Below are 18,042 nucleotides of genomic sequence, written 5' to 3'. Positions count from 1 at the left end.
CCGGTGTGAAGATTTGTAGCAATTAAAATTTCCACTGATTATCGATAAATTCACGGACAGAGGTACAGGGTGCGCCAGAGAAACTTACTTATTTGAAAAAATTCTCGACCGTTGAGTTGGGCAGGTAGAGGGGCGGGAGGGGGCGCATCTGGAGGAAGACGTCCCCAAGTTTGTTTCCCATTCTCGTCAGTTGCCATTATGCTGTGGTCTAGAGAGCAGCGGGCATGAATTTGCTGCGACAACATTTCCCCAACCGCCTCATCTCTCTCCGAGGCGATCTCCCATGGCCGGCGCGCTCTCCGGATTTGACTCCATGAGATTTTTTTTATGGGGTTATTTGAAATCCCTTGTTTATGTCGATCGACCACGGACCATAGATCACCTGAAGAACAACATTCGCGATGCTATTGCCAATATTCCGATTGATATGCTGAGAAGAGTGGACGAGAACTTCAAAAAACGACTTAACCAGTGTATGCGCGATGAGGGTCGCCATTTAAAAGATGTAATTTTTAAGACAGTATGAAAAAAAACTTGGTACATTGCATTTTCAAATAAAAAAAGAATTACAACAATAACTACAGTGCTTTTGTTTTTATTGAACTTTCAAATAAGTAAGTTTCTCTGGCGCACCCTGTACATATAGTGAAACGTTTGTGTCTTGTAGTGCGATACATAAAAAAAATTAAGTGCATGAGAGATTATTTTCTTGCATTAATTCCACCCTCCTCTGCTATATTGTAACTTCACTTTAAAGGAGAAATGCCGAACTTACTAACGCTAACCGCACAACTCAACACACCTTTAAAAAGTCATGAAGTGAAACAAAAACTAGGTTATATAGTAGCCATGGGTCATGACTCATTTTATTAAGAGCGGAAGCCACGATACCAGCTCAATATTTTCGTACGGCTCAGAGTTAACGCAATTGAACGGGAGCCGTGAGCTCAGAGTGTTCTTTTATTTAAAAGACTGGAGAATTTTTATGAAACAACCTTTAATTATGTAATTTTTTCTTCCTTTTGTTGTGGCGAAATAAATCATGTTTTAAATGAGGAACTGAATGCAATAACAACTCATCGTTTCTTTGGTATCTCCAATCCCTTCTTTATCTGCTGTGTAAATATTACTTCTGTAGATTTTACACAGATGGAGCCAGGGGGGTATAACTCCAATCTAAAATTGGAACCGTGAATATTGTGACGTATATGACGTATATATTATATATATATTACAATATGTGTAAAAAATAATAAAGTCTATGGAATAAACTTTCAGAGTTTTTCATTGGTGAATATTATAATAAGTAGGTTCCGAACGAGAATTGTACTTTCTATATATTGGCATATCTATGGTTTTTTAGGATTTGTTTCATACAAAATGCCCAAAGATATCGAACTAGTGAGTGGTTTATTTTTGGATAGAGCTATACGCAAAACTGTGAACACTAGTTACAAGTGAATATTATGCATTTCAAAAAACTTTTAATGCGTTTACTCAAAACTACAATTTTCATCATACGTTGTTGTTATTTCATCCAGCCCCTCAATTACAATATTCCATAATTTTTTCGGGTTGCGCTAGTTTAATGAAAGACGTTTTGTTGGTTGTCTCTTTATTGATTTAAAAAAGATAAAATACATGGGTATTTGAAAATTTTACTCACCCACACATCGAAAGCTTTACACCTATATGGTACGACTAATTATACATAATAATATTACTAAGATTATTCAACCTTTATTTCACAAAATTTGTAATTAGAGAAAGAAAATAAAACCAACAATTTGCATTCAGTGAGAAAAAATGTTGCACTCGGTATCTTTTATATTCATAATGAAACACAATATTATGGTGTCTTGTATTATTTTTCCAAAAAGTCTAAGCTCCATAGTTCATGATGGAAATTATGCAGCGAGCTGAAAATAATTCCATACAGAAAAAAATGTGCAAATTTTATGATACCAGAGCTCATAATTTCATAGTTTTGCTGTTTAGAAATATGGTTTACATAACTTAATATGTTATCAAATAGATAATAATGTTATGTTGTATAAAATAAATCAGACAATAGCTTAATAAATATATACACTAAAAATACTTCACTAATCCACATATTTACAGTAATTTTATTCAAATTACATGATTAATATGATGAAATGGCAGCACATTCTTACCGATAAATAATAATCCTCAATTTATTTTCAACCTTTAAATTTTTTAATTTAGGCAAAACTAAGTTAAAATTTAGTCAGAGTCAATAAATATATGTATTACATTTACTATAAATGTTGCCATTATGAATAGAACAATCAATTTTTTGGTAATACATATACAGGGATACCATGTGATACACCCTTCTGTCAAATGTTACGAGAACTGGTGCATATTGTGTGGTACAAACTTGCCGGCTTTAAGGTGCTTGTCTGTGGCGACGTGTGAAAGAAATAAAGATTAATTTTATTATTATTTGAGAAAAAAAATGTCGCCAGAGACCAAAATGTCTCCTACATTTTTTACCCCAAATAATACTTCCTGTATATTATGCAGAGGGTTTTAGAGCATTTCAAGTAGAGATGCACCGAATAAAGATTTGGCCAAATACTGAATATTCGGCAGTCCTTTCGGCCGAAGCTCTGAATATTTGGCCGCCAGATATGCAAATTAAGGGGATGCAGAAAAGTGCAATTGCAAATGAGATAGATTTTTATTAGTAAAGTGCTCGTCTCGATTTTTATCTCGTCACCTTGTAGTAGTGTCTATGAGAGATTATTTTCAGAAGCTGGTAGTCTATGAAAAAAAACGTAATCGTCTGCCACCAAAAAACACAGAAAAACTAGTTTTTATTTACAAAAATTTGCCTCTGATTGATTTTAACTTTTTGATTAAAATTAGTTTTTATTTTCATTTAAACTAATTTGGTTGAATACTGAATAGTGGCCAAATATTTGTTGCATCTCAAGTTATAAGTGTTTTCTTACCTTTAGAAGTTGTTCAGTAAGAGTATTAATTTTTAATTTTGAAGAAAAAAAAAACAGTTTTTATTGTACATTGATAAAATCTTTTATTTATTTAATTATCATAAGTAGTTTGCAACAAGTAATTTATACTATAATATAGACATTTAGCTACAGCTGTAAGAAATTCAATTAAAGATTTCTTAGTTTTTAACAGGCCTCTTTATTAAAAATATAATTTTACATAAATATAATATATAAATTTTATCCGTAAGCAATAATACTGTTTTATTTTGCTTACCCAGATATAAAAATACTGACTTCAGCTCTTTATAAGACATTTTTACAATGTCCATTGCGAAATTTTGGAATATGAATTTTTAGACATAAAATATGGTAATTAAAATTGATTTCAATCACCGAGCGTTGCGGAAATAAAAAAGGATTCAAATAAGTATATATAAAAATTTGGGGGTGTTTCACCACCTCTGAGTAAACTATCGAGTATCTACTCGTCAATTAATAAATTAACATGGAGAAATAGATTTTTACTTGACGGGTAGCGTTATTTAATGGCGGTGAAATTGATAATATACATTACAAGACCAGTAGTGCTAATTGGCAATTTACATAGATTTTTAAAGTTTTTCTTTTATATCTTCAGTTTATAAACATGTTCGGCTGTGTAATAATTATTACGCGTGACAGCTGTTTCGCCGTCTAAAGGCATTATAAAACTGTTGAATCAATTGAACATTTAAAAGAAAAAAATAAAATTAGAACTGTACAAATTAAATTTGATAACAATAAATTACTCAGAAGTGGTGGAAAAACCCTCTTAAAAATGATTTATAATTACAAAAAAGGAAATTTAAATTAAAACATTAAAAATACCATTCTTTATACATACTTTTTAAAAAAAACCTAACAATAAATGGTCATATTAATTACGATCATAGAATAAAGAAGAAAACTAAAATTTCCTTCCATATGAATTTGAATGTGCCACCGACTTAGTACCTTTTGGTTCTAGACCATTTAGCACGCGCTCTGTCTCTCTTACACTTGCCAGAAATTGAATATTGTCATCCCATTTTAATTTTGTAATCGTGGTGAAACACAGTTTTGTATGGAAATATAGGCAATAAATTTGAATTATATTTCCATATTTGGACCATGAAACACGCCCACAAGGTACTTTTCGTGATATTCTTTATTCTATGATTACGATAGCATTATGTATTTCGACAATGACTACAAATCAAAGCAACAACAAAGTCAATTATATTCCTCATAAATAATTTAATGATAATAATGTACTCGTCTATTTTAATACATACTAAACTTTTGAAATTTGCATCTTCCTTATTGGCCTACAAAAAAAAATATAAACACTCTGAAATAGGTTAATTAGATTATGAGTGCAATTACTACAATATAATAATTTAGACATTTAAACACGAGTACGGAGAAATAACGGTGTTATCTAGACACAAATAATTTATAATGAAACCATCTTCAAATATTAATGTTTACTTTTTAACAACAGGTTTAATTTAAATTTAAATTGAATACTGATATTTTGAATTGTAAATTAACTCGGAGTGAGTTAATTTGTGTCGGAATTAGATTGTAATAATATTTTGACTAAAAAACTTCATAATTTTGTTCAACTTATTTGATACCCGAACGGTTTCGCCCTGCTATACGCATCTTTGGACTAATACATTTTAAAATAAGGTCCTACTTTTTTATTCAGCTTTTAATGTGAATAACAGTCCCAACTGCTCATAGCTGTTTGGAAAAAGTGAGACTATGGCATCCTCAATTGTGGTATGTTGTGCTGCTGAAGGGATTGGGGAGAAGGTAAGATTGGGAAGTAACTTTTAAAGCGATGCACTACGTAGTAATGCAAAATCATGTGTTTTTGGTTTGAAAATTTGGTCGCCTAACAATGTTTTAGATGCTTTAATTAAATACTGCGAGTAGAATACATCTTGGCCTTTGAAATAATCGAGTATTTTTTAGATACGTCTTTTTATAAGCCCAGAAAAAAATAATGTATAAGGCCTATGAAAACTGCTTTAAAGTTCAAAATCTCCTACTTACGAACCCATTTTCGGTTTTCATTTTATTGTATAATGTGGAAAATTAAGTTATTTATAAAATGATCGGAAAAAACTTAAATATTTAGGCCTGAACATCCACAAAATAAAATAAAAGTAACTTTTTGGCCATGTTTTTTTCTTGCATAAATCAAAACAGGCGGATGGTGTTAAGCGGGAATTCAAACCTTATCGCCATCTACGTAAGGGGTGTTATTGATAACGGCTCGATTTAAAATATTACACGACGTAGTGCATCGCCTTAAACATTTTTTTGATAGTTCGAGCTACGTAGCATAGATGGCTCTACTAGTGCTAATAGCCTATAGAGTTTATATAGTACTCCAAGAGATGTCTCTGGTTTATCGGTTTGCCCCTCCAGTTCAGAAGCGAGGTGAGCTAACAGTTAGGTCAACAGAGATTTTGAGAGTATAAGAGAATGGACATTAGTCTCCTGACTTTCCTACAAACTTGTTCCCGAGAAAGACAATACTTTAAATAATGTCTTAACAATACAAGGGCCTTACTAATAAAATTGTTTCAATTTTTACACAACTGATAAATAACCATTAACCTTTTGAACGCGTTAATTTGCTCCGTTTTATCTATACCCGTACGCGGTACATTTTTTCAAATACATTTGCATGCAATTAAATGTCAAATTATAGCATTCTGGCATGATTTATTGGACTATATAGACAGAACAGATTATTCTCCTCAGTATGAAAACAAATCCTCGTGTGTCAACACTCTTAGATGTTTATAAAAACAAAAACATAAAATTTCATACAAAGACGTACCGTATCTTTTGAATGTGGTCCCGCCATTCACTCGGCGTGTGTGTACTTAGGTGATAGACACAAGTGGGACACCATGATCACTTATCATTTTTAGTTATGAATGACATACTAGTACTAACGCCATCCGTTGACAAAAATGTAAAGTAATGGACTAAAAGGCGCGAAGAGGCGCACTTGATTATCGATCTTTTTTTATGAAATACATATTTATTTTTGAGAAATTCTTGTAGATGTCAGCATCGTGATAGTTCTACGAATGTCCAAGTGAGCAAGAAATACATTTATGACGAAAGAGCGCTGGAATATCGGCCGTCAAAGTTTCCGTATCAACTGTTGATACAGCCGCGTGTGAGTATAGACTTTTTGCCGTAACAACAGTTGATACAGCCGCGTGCAAAGAGTTAATGTAAGGTAAATGGTCGTTTATCAGTTGTGTAAAATTTAAAATATGTTTATTAGTAAGAGGAAGTTTTTTGTCGTGAAGAAGGCATTATTTATTTAAAACAATTTCAATTGTGTGGTGGTCCTTGACCAAAGCGATACTGAGAGTATCTACCACTCTATAAAAGATAGTAAAGATGCCATTCAAGGTTAAACTGACCCGTTCCCAAATCGATATGCAATTATAAGACATTTACAAAGTTTTTCAATCAAAATATTAAACTTTTGAAATACAAAATTTTGGAATGTTAAAATCTTCTTTAACCTTATCTACGCGCCTGTCACATATGTGATCCATCTGCGGCTATCCTCGTACGCAGATGTCACATATGTGATACTTGAAGTTACACTAAAACACATACAATGTGTCAAAACTTGCCACGTGATACATTGATCGAGTTGTGAAGGTTAAATAGTTTTGTAAACGTAAAACTTCTCGGTGAAAAGAGATGATCATAATACATATGTAGTTATTATTATGAATGTGTGTGCGACAGTAAATATAACACGTGATGCACAACGCGCGGGGCTGTTGAAGTTAGTGGAAGAACAGCAGGCGTTCTTGTGCGTTGCCCGACAATAGCCTCCAACCGCGTTTGATGTTCAGGTACTGGATAATGGCGCGGAGACAGATCAGCATACCTGAAAAAATAATTTTATTAGTTTTTATTCTATCACAGATGTAAAACTGACGAAGTTATGAGCCTTCAAAGTTAACTTGGGTAAAACGCATACAACCGTGTCTGGTGATGTCACATGAGAAACAATTTATAATTTGAATGGCAATGCTGCAGTACCATTGTATGTACCGTGACACCACGCGCTTATCGGCCGGCTGCAAAAATCAACATTTTGACAACGTAAATCTTCAGTACTATTTGGTTTTTTTCTCAGCTTATTAATATGGTGCATTAGACCGGCCGGTAGCTAAGTTGACATCGCGTTTGGGTCCCACCCAGGCGTAGTGTGTTCAATTCCTCGGCTGGCTAAGTCCTCCATCACAACACAAGCAACATTTACCGCTTACTGTGGTGGTATGTAGTAGGAGATTTTCAAATATTGTCAGGATATTCGTAACCCGAGAATTAGAGGAGAGACGTATTTATCATACCGTACTTTGTATTTGTGACAAATCTCCAAAATACTTGGTTTAATATTTGTATCACAGGTCATGAAATACTTCGTACTTTAAAATATTACTGACTTCTCACTCTCGTCGGTTAGAAAGTTATATGAGGAAAAGGGACAAAGAAATATTTTGTCGGTTGCTGTGATGCGTCGCACTGTAAAATACAGATGCCTTTTCGCTCGGTCCTATTAGAAAGGTGTACGAGGAAAAAGGATAGTTATGAGTATTTAGCAGAGATGTGCTTTATTTCAAATAAATCCATTTAAAATGGAAATGCAAAATGCAAAATAGGTATTTTCCATTTTGCATTTGAAATGCTTTTCTAAAAACCATTTTGCATTTTGCATTTTAAATGCTTTTTTCAATGCATTTTCCATTTTAAATGCTTTTTTGCAACATTCTTCCTACTATCTCCACTCATATTTTTTCATAAGCCCCAAATATCAGTCGTTCCTCAGCCTCGCTATGAGAGATAATTTACATTTGTCAAGTTGCTCCCTGGTAGGAGCCCTGGCAATTGAGTGATACCATTACAAAAAATACTAATTATTATTTTTTTAGTAAACTAATGTTTAAGACAAGATTTTTTATGCATAGCACAGAGGGTAACAATTATTTTATAAGCAATAATTATTAGCCTGAAACACTCATCCACATTGAAAAATCTCCTGATAAAAGATACATGACGCCAACTATAATAAAGCCAAACCAAAATAAAGTTGTTTGTTTCATTTTTTTTTTTTAAATAAATTTAAAATAAATCAAATTTAATAATGTTGTAATAATTATTAAGTTCTGCAAGTATTTCTGTTATTTTTAAAGTTTTTAATGTGACAGCTGTTTCGGCTTTTGAGGCCATTATCAAACTGTTTGATAGTGACAGTTTGATAATGGCCTCAAAAGCCGAAACAGCTGTCACATTAAAAACTGTAAAAATAACAGAAATACTTGCAGAACTTAATAATTATTATAACATTATTAAATTTGATTTATTTCAAATTTATTTAAAAAATTAAATGGAGTTCTACGAATTAAACACCAAAACGATAAATAAAATTGGTTGTTTCAGGTGAAAAAATGTAACAAGCAGTAATTGTTGAATGAAACACTAGTATATATTGAATTATTTCGCGGACAAGAGATAAGCCACCATAGCTCAGTGGTCAGAGCTGTCGACCGGAAATCGAAAGGACACGGGTTCAAGTCCCGTTGGCGTCATGTATCTTTTATCAGGAGATTTTTCAATGTGGATGAGTGTTTCAGGCTAATAATTATTGCTTATAAAATAATTGTTATAAAAAATACTGATTCAAATACTGAACATGGGGCCATGACGCTGTAATATTAAATGTTAGATGGCAGTTTCTATGTTTTTACGTTGGCAACATTAGTCCCGCACAAATTTTTTGTGGTTTCATAATCCGTAGTCGTGGTGTTTTTGGATTTACCATCATGTAATATGTTTGTTCTACATTGATGTCCATTATTAAATGACGAAATTGTTTAAAAATTCTATAATTAATTTGATTGTTTGACCAGAGAAACCATTTTGCATTTTCAATGCATTTTGAAAAATAGGTATTTTGTATTTTGCATTTGAAATGCTTTTCTAAAAACCATTTTGCATTTTGCATTTTCAAATGGAAAAGTTTTGACCCATTTCCATTTTGCATTTCAAATGGTTTTGGGTACCCATTTTGCACATCTCTGGTATTTAGCCACGATAATCTCCATTGTCTGATGGTGAATATCTATGGAAAAACTGTTGACAGCAGAGTGTCTATGGCATGGTATTTGATAGAATGGTTTATTTATGGTGTTTGACATCTTCACATCTTGCACTTTGTGTAGTTACTGCGCCGTTGTGGAGATTTTATTGGCAGATTTTAATAAATTGTTTATTCGATATTAGCGAGATGGCTTTGTACCTCTGGGATCTTCCACATCCGCTACAAGATAGTGGAGGGTGGCTGAACCCCACTATTGAAAAATACTTTGCAGATTACGGTTTGCTTTCAGCGCATTCGAAGATAGTTGAAAGTCACGAAATAGTTGACTTTTAATGAACCTTCCGTAGTATTCCAGGAATAATACGGCGGTAGAGGTGCCGGAAAGGCTCCTGCATTGAATTTCTCAGGTAAAAAATCAACAAAAACATTCAATAACAAGAATCTTATATCTTGAAAATAAAATACAGATCTTTGTGAGGTTATGATGTGTTAAAAAATTCTGGTAATTTCCTGGGTATTGCTGAATACTTGTGCGCACATACTCTGATCAAATCACACGCGAGGGTCTACCTTCTTTACGAAGATGTATTCAGGGCAACGCAAAATGGTTAGTTGAAGAGAGGACTTGTTATTTTACATGTAATTCATCAACAATGTCACCGGACAAATGACTGTGTTGAAAAAGTGTCATATTCATATCTATCAATTGAAACGAAAACATTGGCAAAACCAATAAATATATTATTCCACTGCTTTAATGCTTTCAGGAAGAGTAGGAATGAGTATTAACGTTGATAGGATTGAACCAGAAAATCTAAATTCTGCTGCCGATGTCGAGGTGTTTTAGGTGTCAACTCAACTTCCCTTCTCAGTGCCCAGCACGCCTAAGGTCCCCGTGATTCGCCGTCCCCAGTCCCCAGAAACTCATGGTAGGTATAAAATACTTAAGAATATTTTGTACCTCAGCACGCCTCAGGTTCCCGTCACTCTCCGTCCCCAGTCCCCAGTTACTCAAAGTAGGTATAAAATATTTGAAAGTATTTTGTACGGCGTATTTTTCCTAGGTATTTTTTTGTACCTGTACTCACTGTATCCAATATTGGAAAGTACTCACAGGACTCACCTCTACCGGGAATGTTTGTCTTTCTTTTTTTTTTAAAAAAATAAAATAAAAAATTTGTAAATAACAAGAAATTTTGCTGCAGGAGACAACCACATTGGTTAGTCTGGGGATTTCACCATATAGATGAAAATTCCTGCAATATTCCGTTTCGGGAATTTTCCCCTAAAATAAATTCCCGGAAATCTACCCATCACTTCGCAACACCAAGCCACTCAGTTTTTCTTTGAAATTTGTTCATTACATTAAAATTTTTTCACATTTTCGTTTGACAGTCGATGTTAAACAAACCAGGGAACTGTGAATTTAGATTAGTTAGGTTCTGTTTTATTTTGATATGTAAATTTCAGAAATACAAAAAAATAACAACGAGCAATCTTTTTCTGGCATTTATAACGGACTGCACCTCGCGGCAGGAAAATTACAGAAATGGACTGTACCTTGCGTTGATCTAAGAATTTTGTCTATGCTTATGTGTATCACCAAGCATTAGACTGCACCTCACGGTGGAAAATTTTCGGAAATGGACCGCAAAAGAATGTTCTTCTATGCTAATGTTTTTCAATCAAATTATGTCTGAAAAATGCGTGCAAAGTGATATATCGAGATTTTTCATAAAATATTCAGGTCCATAACTATGTATCGTAACTTTTTGAAATTGGATTGTTCGGAAGTATGTAAGAACATCTCTAAAACTTATGTTTTATGTTTGTGACTTGTATTGAATTTAAAAATTTAAAAGTAATAATTATGAACAGCATATTTTCATTCTTTTAACTCGGGCCCCCGTGACAAAATTCTGGGTATTCCACTGGCTGGATTAGCACTCATCGAGCACATTATCGGAGAACTTGGTGTAGTTTTTGACATTAGATAGATTGGCACTCACCGAAGGCCATGATGAGCCAGCACAGCCAGGAGTTATCGTGGTTGGCGAACTCAGTGGAGTGCTTGACTATGAGCGTCCACTTTGCCAGGGATAGACCGAAGCCGGAGAGGGCGCCGTAGCGAGAGGCGATCGTGTGGCAGAAGCACATCAGGAGCAGAAAGCCGATCCAGTTGAAAAGGAATGCAACTGAAAAAATTACATTCAGGCTAAAACAAGATAGATTTTTTAACAGTCACTTTATTTAGAAAAGACATGACTGTGAGACATCTTCTTCCCCTCGTCCTGTACGGGTCGGGGACCCATCGCATCAACAATGCGCCTCCAGGCATCCCTGTTCAGCGCTACTTCAGCAGCCTCCGTCCATGGCATATTTTTTTAATAACAGATAATTTCCCTCAGGGTGTTTGTCATCTTTGAGAATGCTGTATGGAGGGTTTTTTAGGGAAAGGAAGGAGAGTAAGTTTTGGGAAGGAAAAAGGTATGGGTAGGAATCTGGGGGCAGTGTGTCCAGGAGTGACGGACGTATGATTCCACCCCTCTCACTGTGGTGTAAGGCAATGAGTCAAGGGACTCCTGCTGGAGAGGTAAAATGGTCTCCCTCAACCAGTCTCTCCTAATCCGGACCACCAAGCAGTGGGTGTCAAGACCCAGACAAACCTCACCCCGTGAACCCGGGCACACCTGGTATGTCACTAAACGTAGCAAACCACCGGTGCCTATGATAGATGTGTTGGTTATCCAATAAATAGTCCTGGTTCGGCAGTACCCATACCCATACCCGCCTCCCAAATCGGAAAATAATAAAAATAAGCAAAAGCAAACATAGATAATGATACAATATAATATGTGCGTTCAAAATAAGAGGTAAATACTACATTTGATTTCCAAAAACTCTGCATACATCCCAAGCAATATCTGGGACAGCAAGAGGTATATAAAATATTGTTGTCTAATTTTAGTGATCACGGGTATGATAAATTTAAAATATTACAGACAGGTAATGGTTTGCTGAAACAGTCACAGAGTAGTTTTGTTTACCAAAGAACGCAGTGAAGAACATGAAGTCTGTTCCCAGGAGTCCATTCTCACTGTCAAAGTCCGGCTGCCCCTCTACCGATTCCATGGTTAGGAAAGCCGTGAGGGGGGGAGACTGCTGTACTCCCGGTATCTACAAATAAATTCAATTGTTATTTTCTATACTAAATTATAGTTCAATCTAGGTGGATTCATTGGCTTTAAACTACAGTAATCAGTACATATGTTTCCATATTAATATTTGTAGGTATGATATTAATAAAAACGAATGGTCAAATTGAAAACCAAACATTTGCAGTTGATGTTGGCTTCATGAGAAGGGGTCGTTTCTTCGACTCACGTTTTGTAAGTGCTCGCATGTGGAACAAGCTACTAGCATCTGTTTTTCCTCCTTCATATAATCCATTAATAAATCTCTTCCTACTTTAACCTGCCTTACAGTGCTATCCTACTGGGTGGCGATACAGTTCCCTGTTTTTACACTGTGCAGACAGGAGCGCTCTTGTGAGGTGTAATATAATATATATTTTTATAAGAATGATCTGTGATAACGTATGTGCGTAAAATATGAATGGTATATTCACCCTGGGAGTAGTCTCTCCCTGCAGACTCTTCTCCCGCTGGACCTCCTCGTATGTGGGCAATTTGCTGTTGGCTGCCACATCGTATGGAGGAGGTGCGGAGAAGTCAGCCTTGGGCGGCGGTATACTGTCCATGTTATCTGCAAGGTAAAATATTGTGGATGAATTGATGAAACTTGTACAAAATACTTAGATATAGGTTAGGTTATCTATTCTTATCCACCGGGGATGAAACATAACGTCTCTTTCTTTCTACAAACTTCGTTGGCAAACAAAGGTGCTGATAATACCTAACACAGCGCCCTTGAGATTACTAGCGCCAGGCACTGTTTGGCTCAGGGCTATCCCTAATACACTCCTTGCTGTATTTGCAATCATAGATACTCTTCTGTTATTCGGACTCTTGATTTGACCAGTGGTGGCTCATGGCTTTTGAATGTGATAGAGTGCTAAATTTGTTGTTGTTCAGATCAAAATGAATTTTTATTTTTTTTCGTAATTTCGATTATTTGTAAGAAGATTTTCAGGAAAAATCAGTTTGGCCGTGTCTGCACAGATTTCCTGAAAATCTTCATGCAACAAAACGAATTTCAGAAAAAAAAAAAACAAATACGTTTTCAGCTGCAACATCAATAATGCCATTTTTTGTAATATTAGCACTGTAGTACACCCAAAAGTCACGAGCTGCCACTGGACTTAACCCCACTCGAGTATTTGATTCACTTGATCGTGCCATGTCTTCCTTGGATGCCCCGACTTCCTTTACCAGACTTTTCTCATTGGAATTATATCTGACTGCTGATAAAGTTAGCAGCAATGCAGAGTGCCCAAGAACTTCTTGAAGGTTTATTTTTTTGCAATTCATTTTATTACAGTCCACTCTTCTTCAGGAAGTCCGAGCTAAGATTGATTCATCAGTCGAGCGGTCCAAATGATCGGGTTCTCACACAGGCGCTGTGGGTTCGATCGACGCCTAGCTAAGACCTCTATCATTGCACAAGCAACATTTCCCGCTTATATTGATGTTAGCAGGAAGAGTTTGAATGTTGTTAGGTTATTCTTAACCGGGGAATGATATTTTTTTTTAAAAAAAGAACACCACTCGAAGAGATTCAATAAGACACAACAAAAGGCAAAATAAGCAAAATTGATTAATGTGCTAAAAAAGTTAGTATGTAGGTAACATAATTGGAGATAAAAACGTAATTTTCAAGGCATTTAGTAGTGTCTAGGACTATTAATGGGACACTGCCAGCTCAGGAGACGCTGCAACTGTTAGGAGTGGAAAACATCAATAGATGCACTAAATGTGAAGCGTATGAAGAGGCTCCAATCATCAATGTTCCGCCCTGTTGGGAACAAGGCTCAGATACCTGGAAAGAAACATTGTGGAACCAAGAGACATACCCGAATATCTAAAAACAACCCTGGTGAACTTTATCAAAGGGACCGGGTTACTGTCAAAAGGAACGAGGTTGGTTTTTTTTTAAATGTGAATACTGCACAAGTGTCCCAACCGCGGAGGCTATGATATCCAAATTTGGGGTATGTTGTGAGGCTGAGGGTAGTGGGGAGGGAAGGAGATGAGGAGAAGGAAGGTTAGGAAGCATTTATCTAGTGATCAAACATGACTAAAGTCATTTCAAGCAACGTTTCAATATGCCTTGAATGGTAGCCTTTCACCAGGGTGATACTGAGAGTATCATCCACTCTGAAGGTAGCAAATGGGAGATGGCACAATGGGCCCAAAGCCAGAGTGTTCATAGGAATTGTCTTCGTTTTTATTAAAAATAAAAAGTAGTGGTGACTACGTTCCCCCCTAAAATCCATTAGATTACGGCAGAGCAGAGCTTGGAACCGAGAAAAGTGATGGCAAATTGGAGAGGCCTTCAATCAGTGAAACTCCATAACCTTTCATTTCAAAAGACATCAATTGATGTCAAGTTGTAGATCTAAGGATTGCTTGAAATGGCTTTGGCCATGTTTAGAGACCAGATCTGATTAGCCAGGTACTTCCAAACCTCTGTCTTACCCATCCCCCTCCCTTCATCCTCACAACATACCCCGATTGGGGACGCCATATTCCCACAGGCTCCATCCAAACAGTTGAGGCTTTTGTGCAGTATTCAAATTAAAAAAATTGTTGTAAAAAGACAAGTATGAGTAACACTATATCTAAGATGCCATCTGCTATTGTGATACTTTCTGGTTTACACACATAAAATCAGTAAATAAGACATTCTAAGCTCGGGATATCATAAGGAAAGAATTTCAAAACAAATCTAAAATGATTTGTTATTTGTAAAAGACAATCACAGGAAGCACGATTTAGTAAATAAATCCACTTCTGCAAAACAATGATTTAAAATTAGTTACAGAAAAATGCAATATGCTGAAAGAACATTATTTGATTAAGGTTTCCATGTTTTGATATTGTGATTCGGCACCATTTTGTATTGAATACATTCAAGTACAGATTGGATGTTCTAAAAAATCATTCACAATTTCAAAGAAATGAATTACGTTTATCAGGAAAGTAATAAATCATGTTCATTATCTTAAAATTGAATGGCGTTTATTCCAATAACATACGAGTTAAAAATGAATTATTTAACCTGTTGAAGGCCAGAGCATAAAACTGAAAAAAAAAATTTCAGCCTTCGGAAAGGCACCATTGACAAGACGGCAGTTGTTGAAAATAAAAAAGCGATTTTTTCCAAGAATGTGGACACAAGATGATTATTGAAGCGGATTATTGCTTCAAATATAAGCAAAATATACTCCTGAGTGAGAAAAAAATTGATTAATTTCTAATCTTGAAACCGAAGCCATAAAACGAATACAATTCAATTATGTACAGAGATAAAAATGTTTTGCATACATTGTAAACTTTAGTAAACATTTTTCATTGTACTAATACTCTTTGGAGTTCTTTATGTGCACTTGTTCGGGCACTGGGTACTCGATGCATTCATATTATGGCCAGCTGGAATTCTATAGATAAATTTTCCAAGGAATAGCCACTCTCTTCTTTTGTATTGACATTCTAATTATTATTGATAAACATATACTGTTCCAGATACGTAATGACTTTGATTGATCAACGTTATAATTAAAATTATCTCATGAATTCGAAAAATAATCTTTTCTTACAAAGTATTCGAGAAAATTATTTATGAGTTTCAGGGACATTGCCTTCATGACAGTCACAAGTACCTTACTAATTAGTTATACAAATGTACGTTGATATTTCTTTGCGAATAATGGTGACTAACGTACCTGACATTTGCAAATATTGGTTCACCATATTAACACGATTTCTCGCGAAAATATCTGCATGAGCCATTCCAGGGGGAGGGACAGCGACTGTCAATGGCGTATGAATTGGTAAAACCGCACTGTTGTTGGTATTTTCCGGCATGTTCTGTAACATTTAAGCACTTTTAATAAACTGATAAAAATCTAAATGTGAAAATATTGTGTATTTGTTGATATTATCAAGAAAAATATAACAATAAAAGATGGTGAACGAAAAAAACATTAGATCAAAGGAATTTATGCAGTATTTCATACAATAAGATGTTTTAGGGGTAAGTAAATACGAACTGTTTCATCGGGACTATTTGGGTCCATTTTTAGATAGTTATTATTCTCAATAAAATCTGACAGAAAGGAGAAATCAATAACAAGAATTGACTGACAAATCCTGAAAACTTCAGTCTTCAGTGAAAATAAATATTGTCCTTGATTCTTTGTGAGACCACAGATGAAGAAAGTTATATTATATTAACCATAGAAAATAATATCACTCCAAAAACCATAAACTGATATTCCTTTTCTAATGTGACCAAAAGTAAAAAATATATTACCCGGATGGTTTTTGCTTGTATCCCAGGCCGTGGAATCTGGAATAATGAAAAATCGATTATTTTGCAAAGTAAGCCATTTTCCCAATGGCGTTCTGTCTCTTTTTACTCTTCCCTTCTGATAGAAGAACATCTTTCAATCACAGCGGATAATAATATTATGTTTGTTGAGATGGAGACTGTTCAAATCTTTCGAACGTCCCCACCTTTTCCATTTTTTTTTTAATTTCCCATAATTCATTAAAAAAATAATCTTCTGTAAACACTTGATAATTACGCCGCTACACATTTTGGTTAAATAAAAAATAATGGAATTCAAGGTCCGGTTATTTAGTAGAAATTCGAATGTAACATTGTCATCAAACTGCCACTTTGGTTTTTTTGACATTTGAAAGGTTCCCGTTAAACGCTGATTATAAGTAAGTTTCACCTTTCAATCAAATTGTTATGAACTGACAAGTTTAAAAATGTGGTAGTTATTCTCTTCTGCTGATCACAAATTGTTTAATAGCTGAAACGGACTTAGAATCGGAATTTAACGGGAACCTGTCAACTGCCAAAAAAATAAAATAGCGCTGGATGGCTATTTGATGACATTGACAATCGTAAATTTCTGTGAAACAACTGTGCGTAACAGAGAAGCTGGATATAAAAATATATAGGTAAATAGGTAACGTAAACAAACATATTATATATTATGATCTTTACATGTGAGTTTTTTGGGGTGTGTTGAGCGATGTCGGCCCATCTCCTTCTTGAAATAATGTACTCAAGTAGTTAAAAAATCTACATAGAAAGAATATGTACGGTAAAGGGTAAAAATTAACGTAAACAGTGAGGTATGAGTAAAAGCCAACAGAAAAACATAACGTAAGTTTAAAAACCGACATTACAAACTTTTCAAACATTAACCGGAGAAACAAAAATAATGCGACTGTGTATCGTAATTCTTTCTTTTGGAGTTTTTCGACGGGTCCACTTTTTTGTATTGTAGCTTTATTTCAACCCAATGCGACCTTATAATCATTTTGAAAAAAAAAACAATAAATATTAAATAATTTTTATAATCCCGTGAGTGGTTTATTTATGATCCTGTCTACATTGAGCTTTATCTTCGGTGTCTGAGTTTCATATCATGAATACCAACTTGTTAATGTAAAATTAAGTTTTGTTTGACAAGCGCCTGCAAAAACATATGGTTAGCATATTAATGTATTCAGTATTGTTAAAAGTGTAAATAGTGTAATAAATAAGTTCTTCCAAGTGTTCTTACTTTAAAAGACTTTCGAAAAGTTTGTCAAAAGTGATTTTGACGTTTGTTTACATTTTGACAAGTAGTTTTTGAAGATGGACCTTATTAGAACGCCTAAGGTGAGTCAACTGTCAGAA

At 34.7% G+C, this 18,042-nt stretch overlaps 2 protein-coding genes across 2 annotated transcripts in view; one reads left to right on the top strand and one right to left on the bottom strand.

The window, feature by feature from the left end:
- Positions 1-1,247: 1,247 nt before the first annotated feature.
- Positions 1,248-16,543, bottom strand: Ndfip (Nedd4 family interacting protein). The gene is made up of 6 exons (XM_089644552.1): positions 16,394-16,543; positions 16,067-16,211; positions 12,791-12,927; positions 12,210-12,339; positions 11,172-11,357; positions 1,248-6,945 (listed from the first exon to the last, which is right to left on the bottom strand). Exons 1-6 carry the CDS (start codon positions 16,418-16,420, stop codon positions 6,842-6,844), a joined length of 729 nt encoding a protein of 242 aa, XP_089500678.1. The 5' UTR covers positions 16,421-16,543; the 3' UTR covers positions 1,248-6,841.
- Positions 16,544-17,829: 1,286 nt separating this feature from the next.
- Positions 17,830-18,042, top strand: part of Mtmr6 (Myotubularin related protein 6) — a 162,678-nt gene continuing 162,465 nt past the window's right edge. The window contains exon 1 of the mRNA XM_089644798.1: positions 17,830-18,024. Coding sequence (XP_089500924.1) covers positions 18,001-18,024 — 24 coding nt within the window. The 5' untranslated portion in view covers positions 17,830-18,000. The remainder of the gene's footprint in view (positions 18,025-18,042) is intronic.

This window comes from Hesperophylax consimilis, chromosome 21, assembly GCF_061612785.1.
Source record: "Hesperophylax consimilis isolate HC1 chromosome 21, BYU_Hcon_1.0, whole genome shotgun sequence".
Classification (NCBI taxonomy): Eukaryota; Metazoa; Arthropoda; class Insecta; order Trichoptera; family Limnephilidae; genus Hesperophylax; species Hesperophylax consimilis.
The sequence above is the reverse complement of the archived record's forward strand: the minus strand, read 5'-3'. Positions and strand labels throughout refer to the sequence as shown.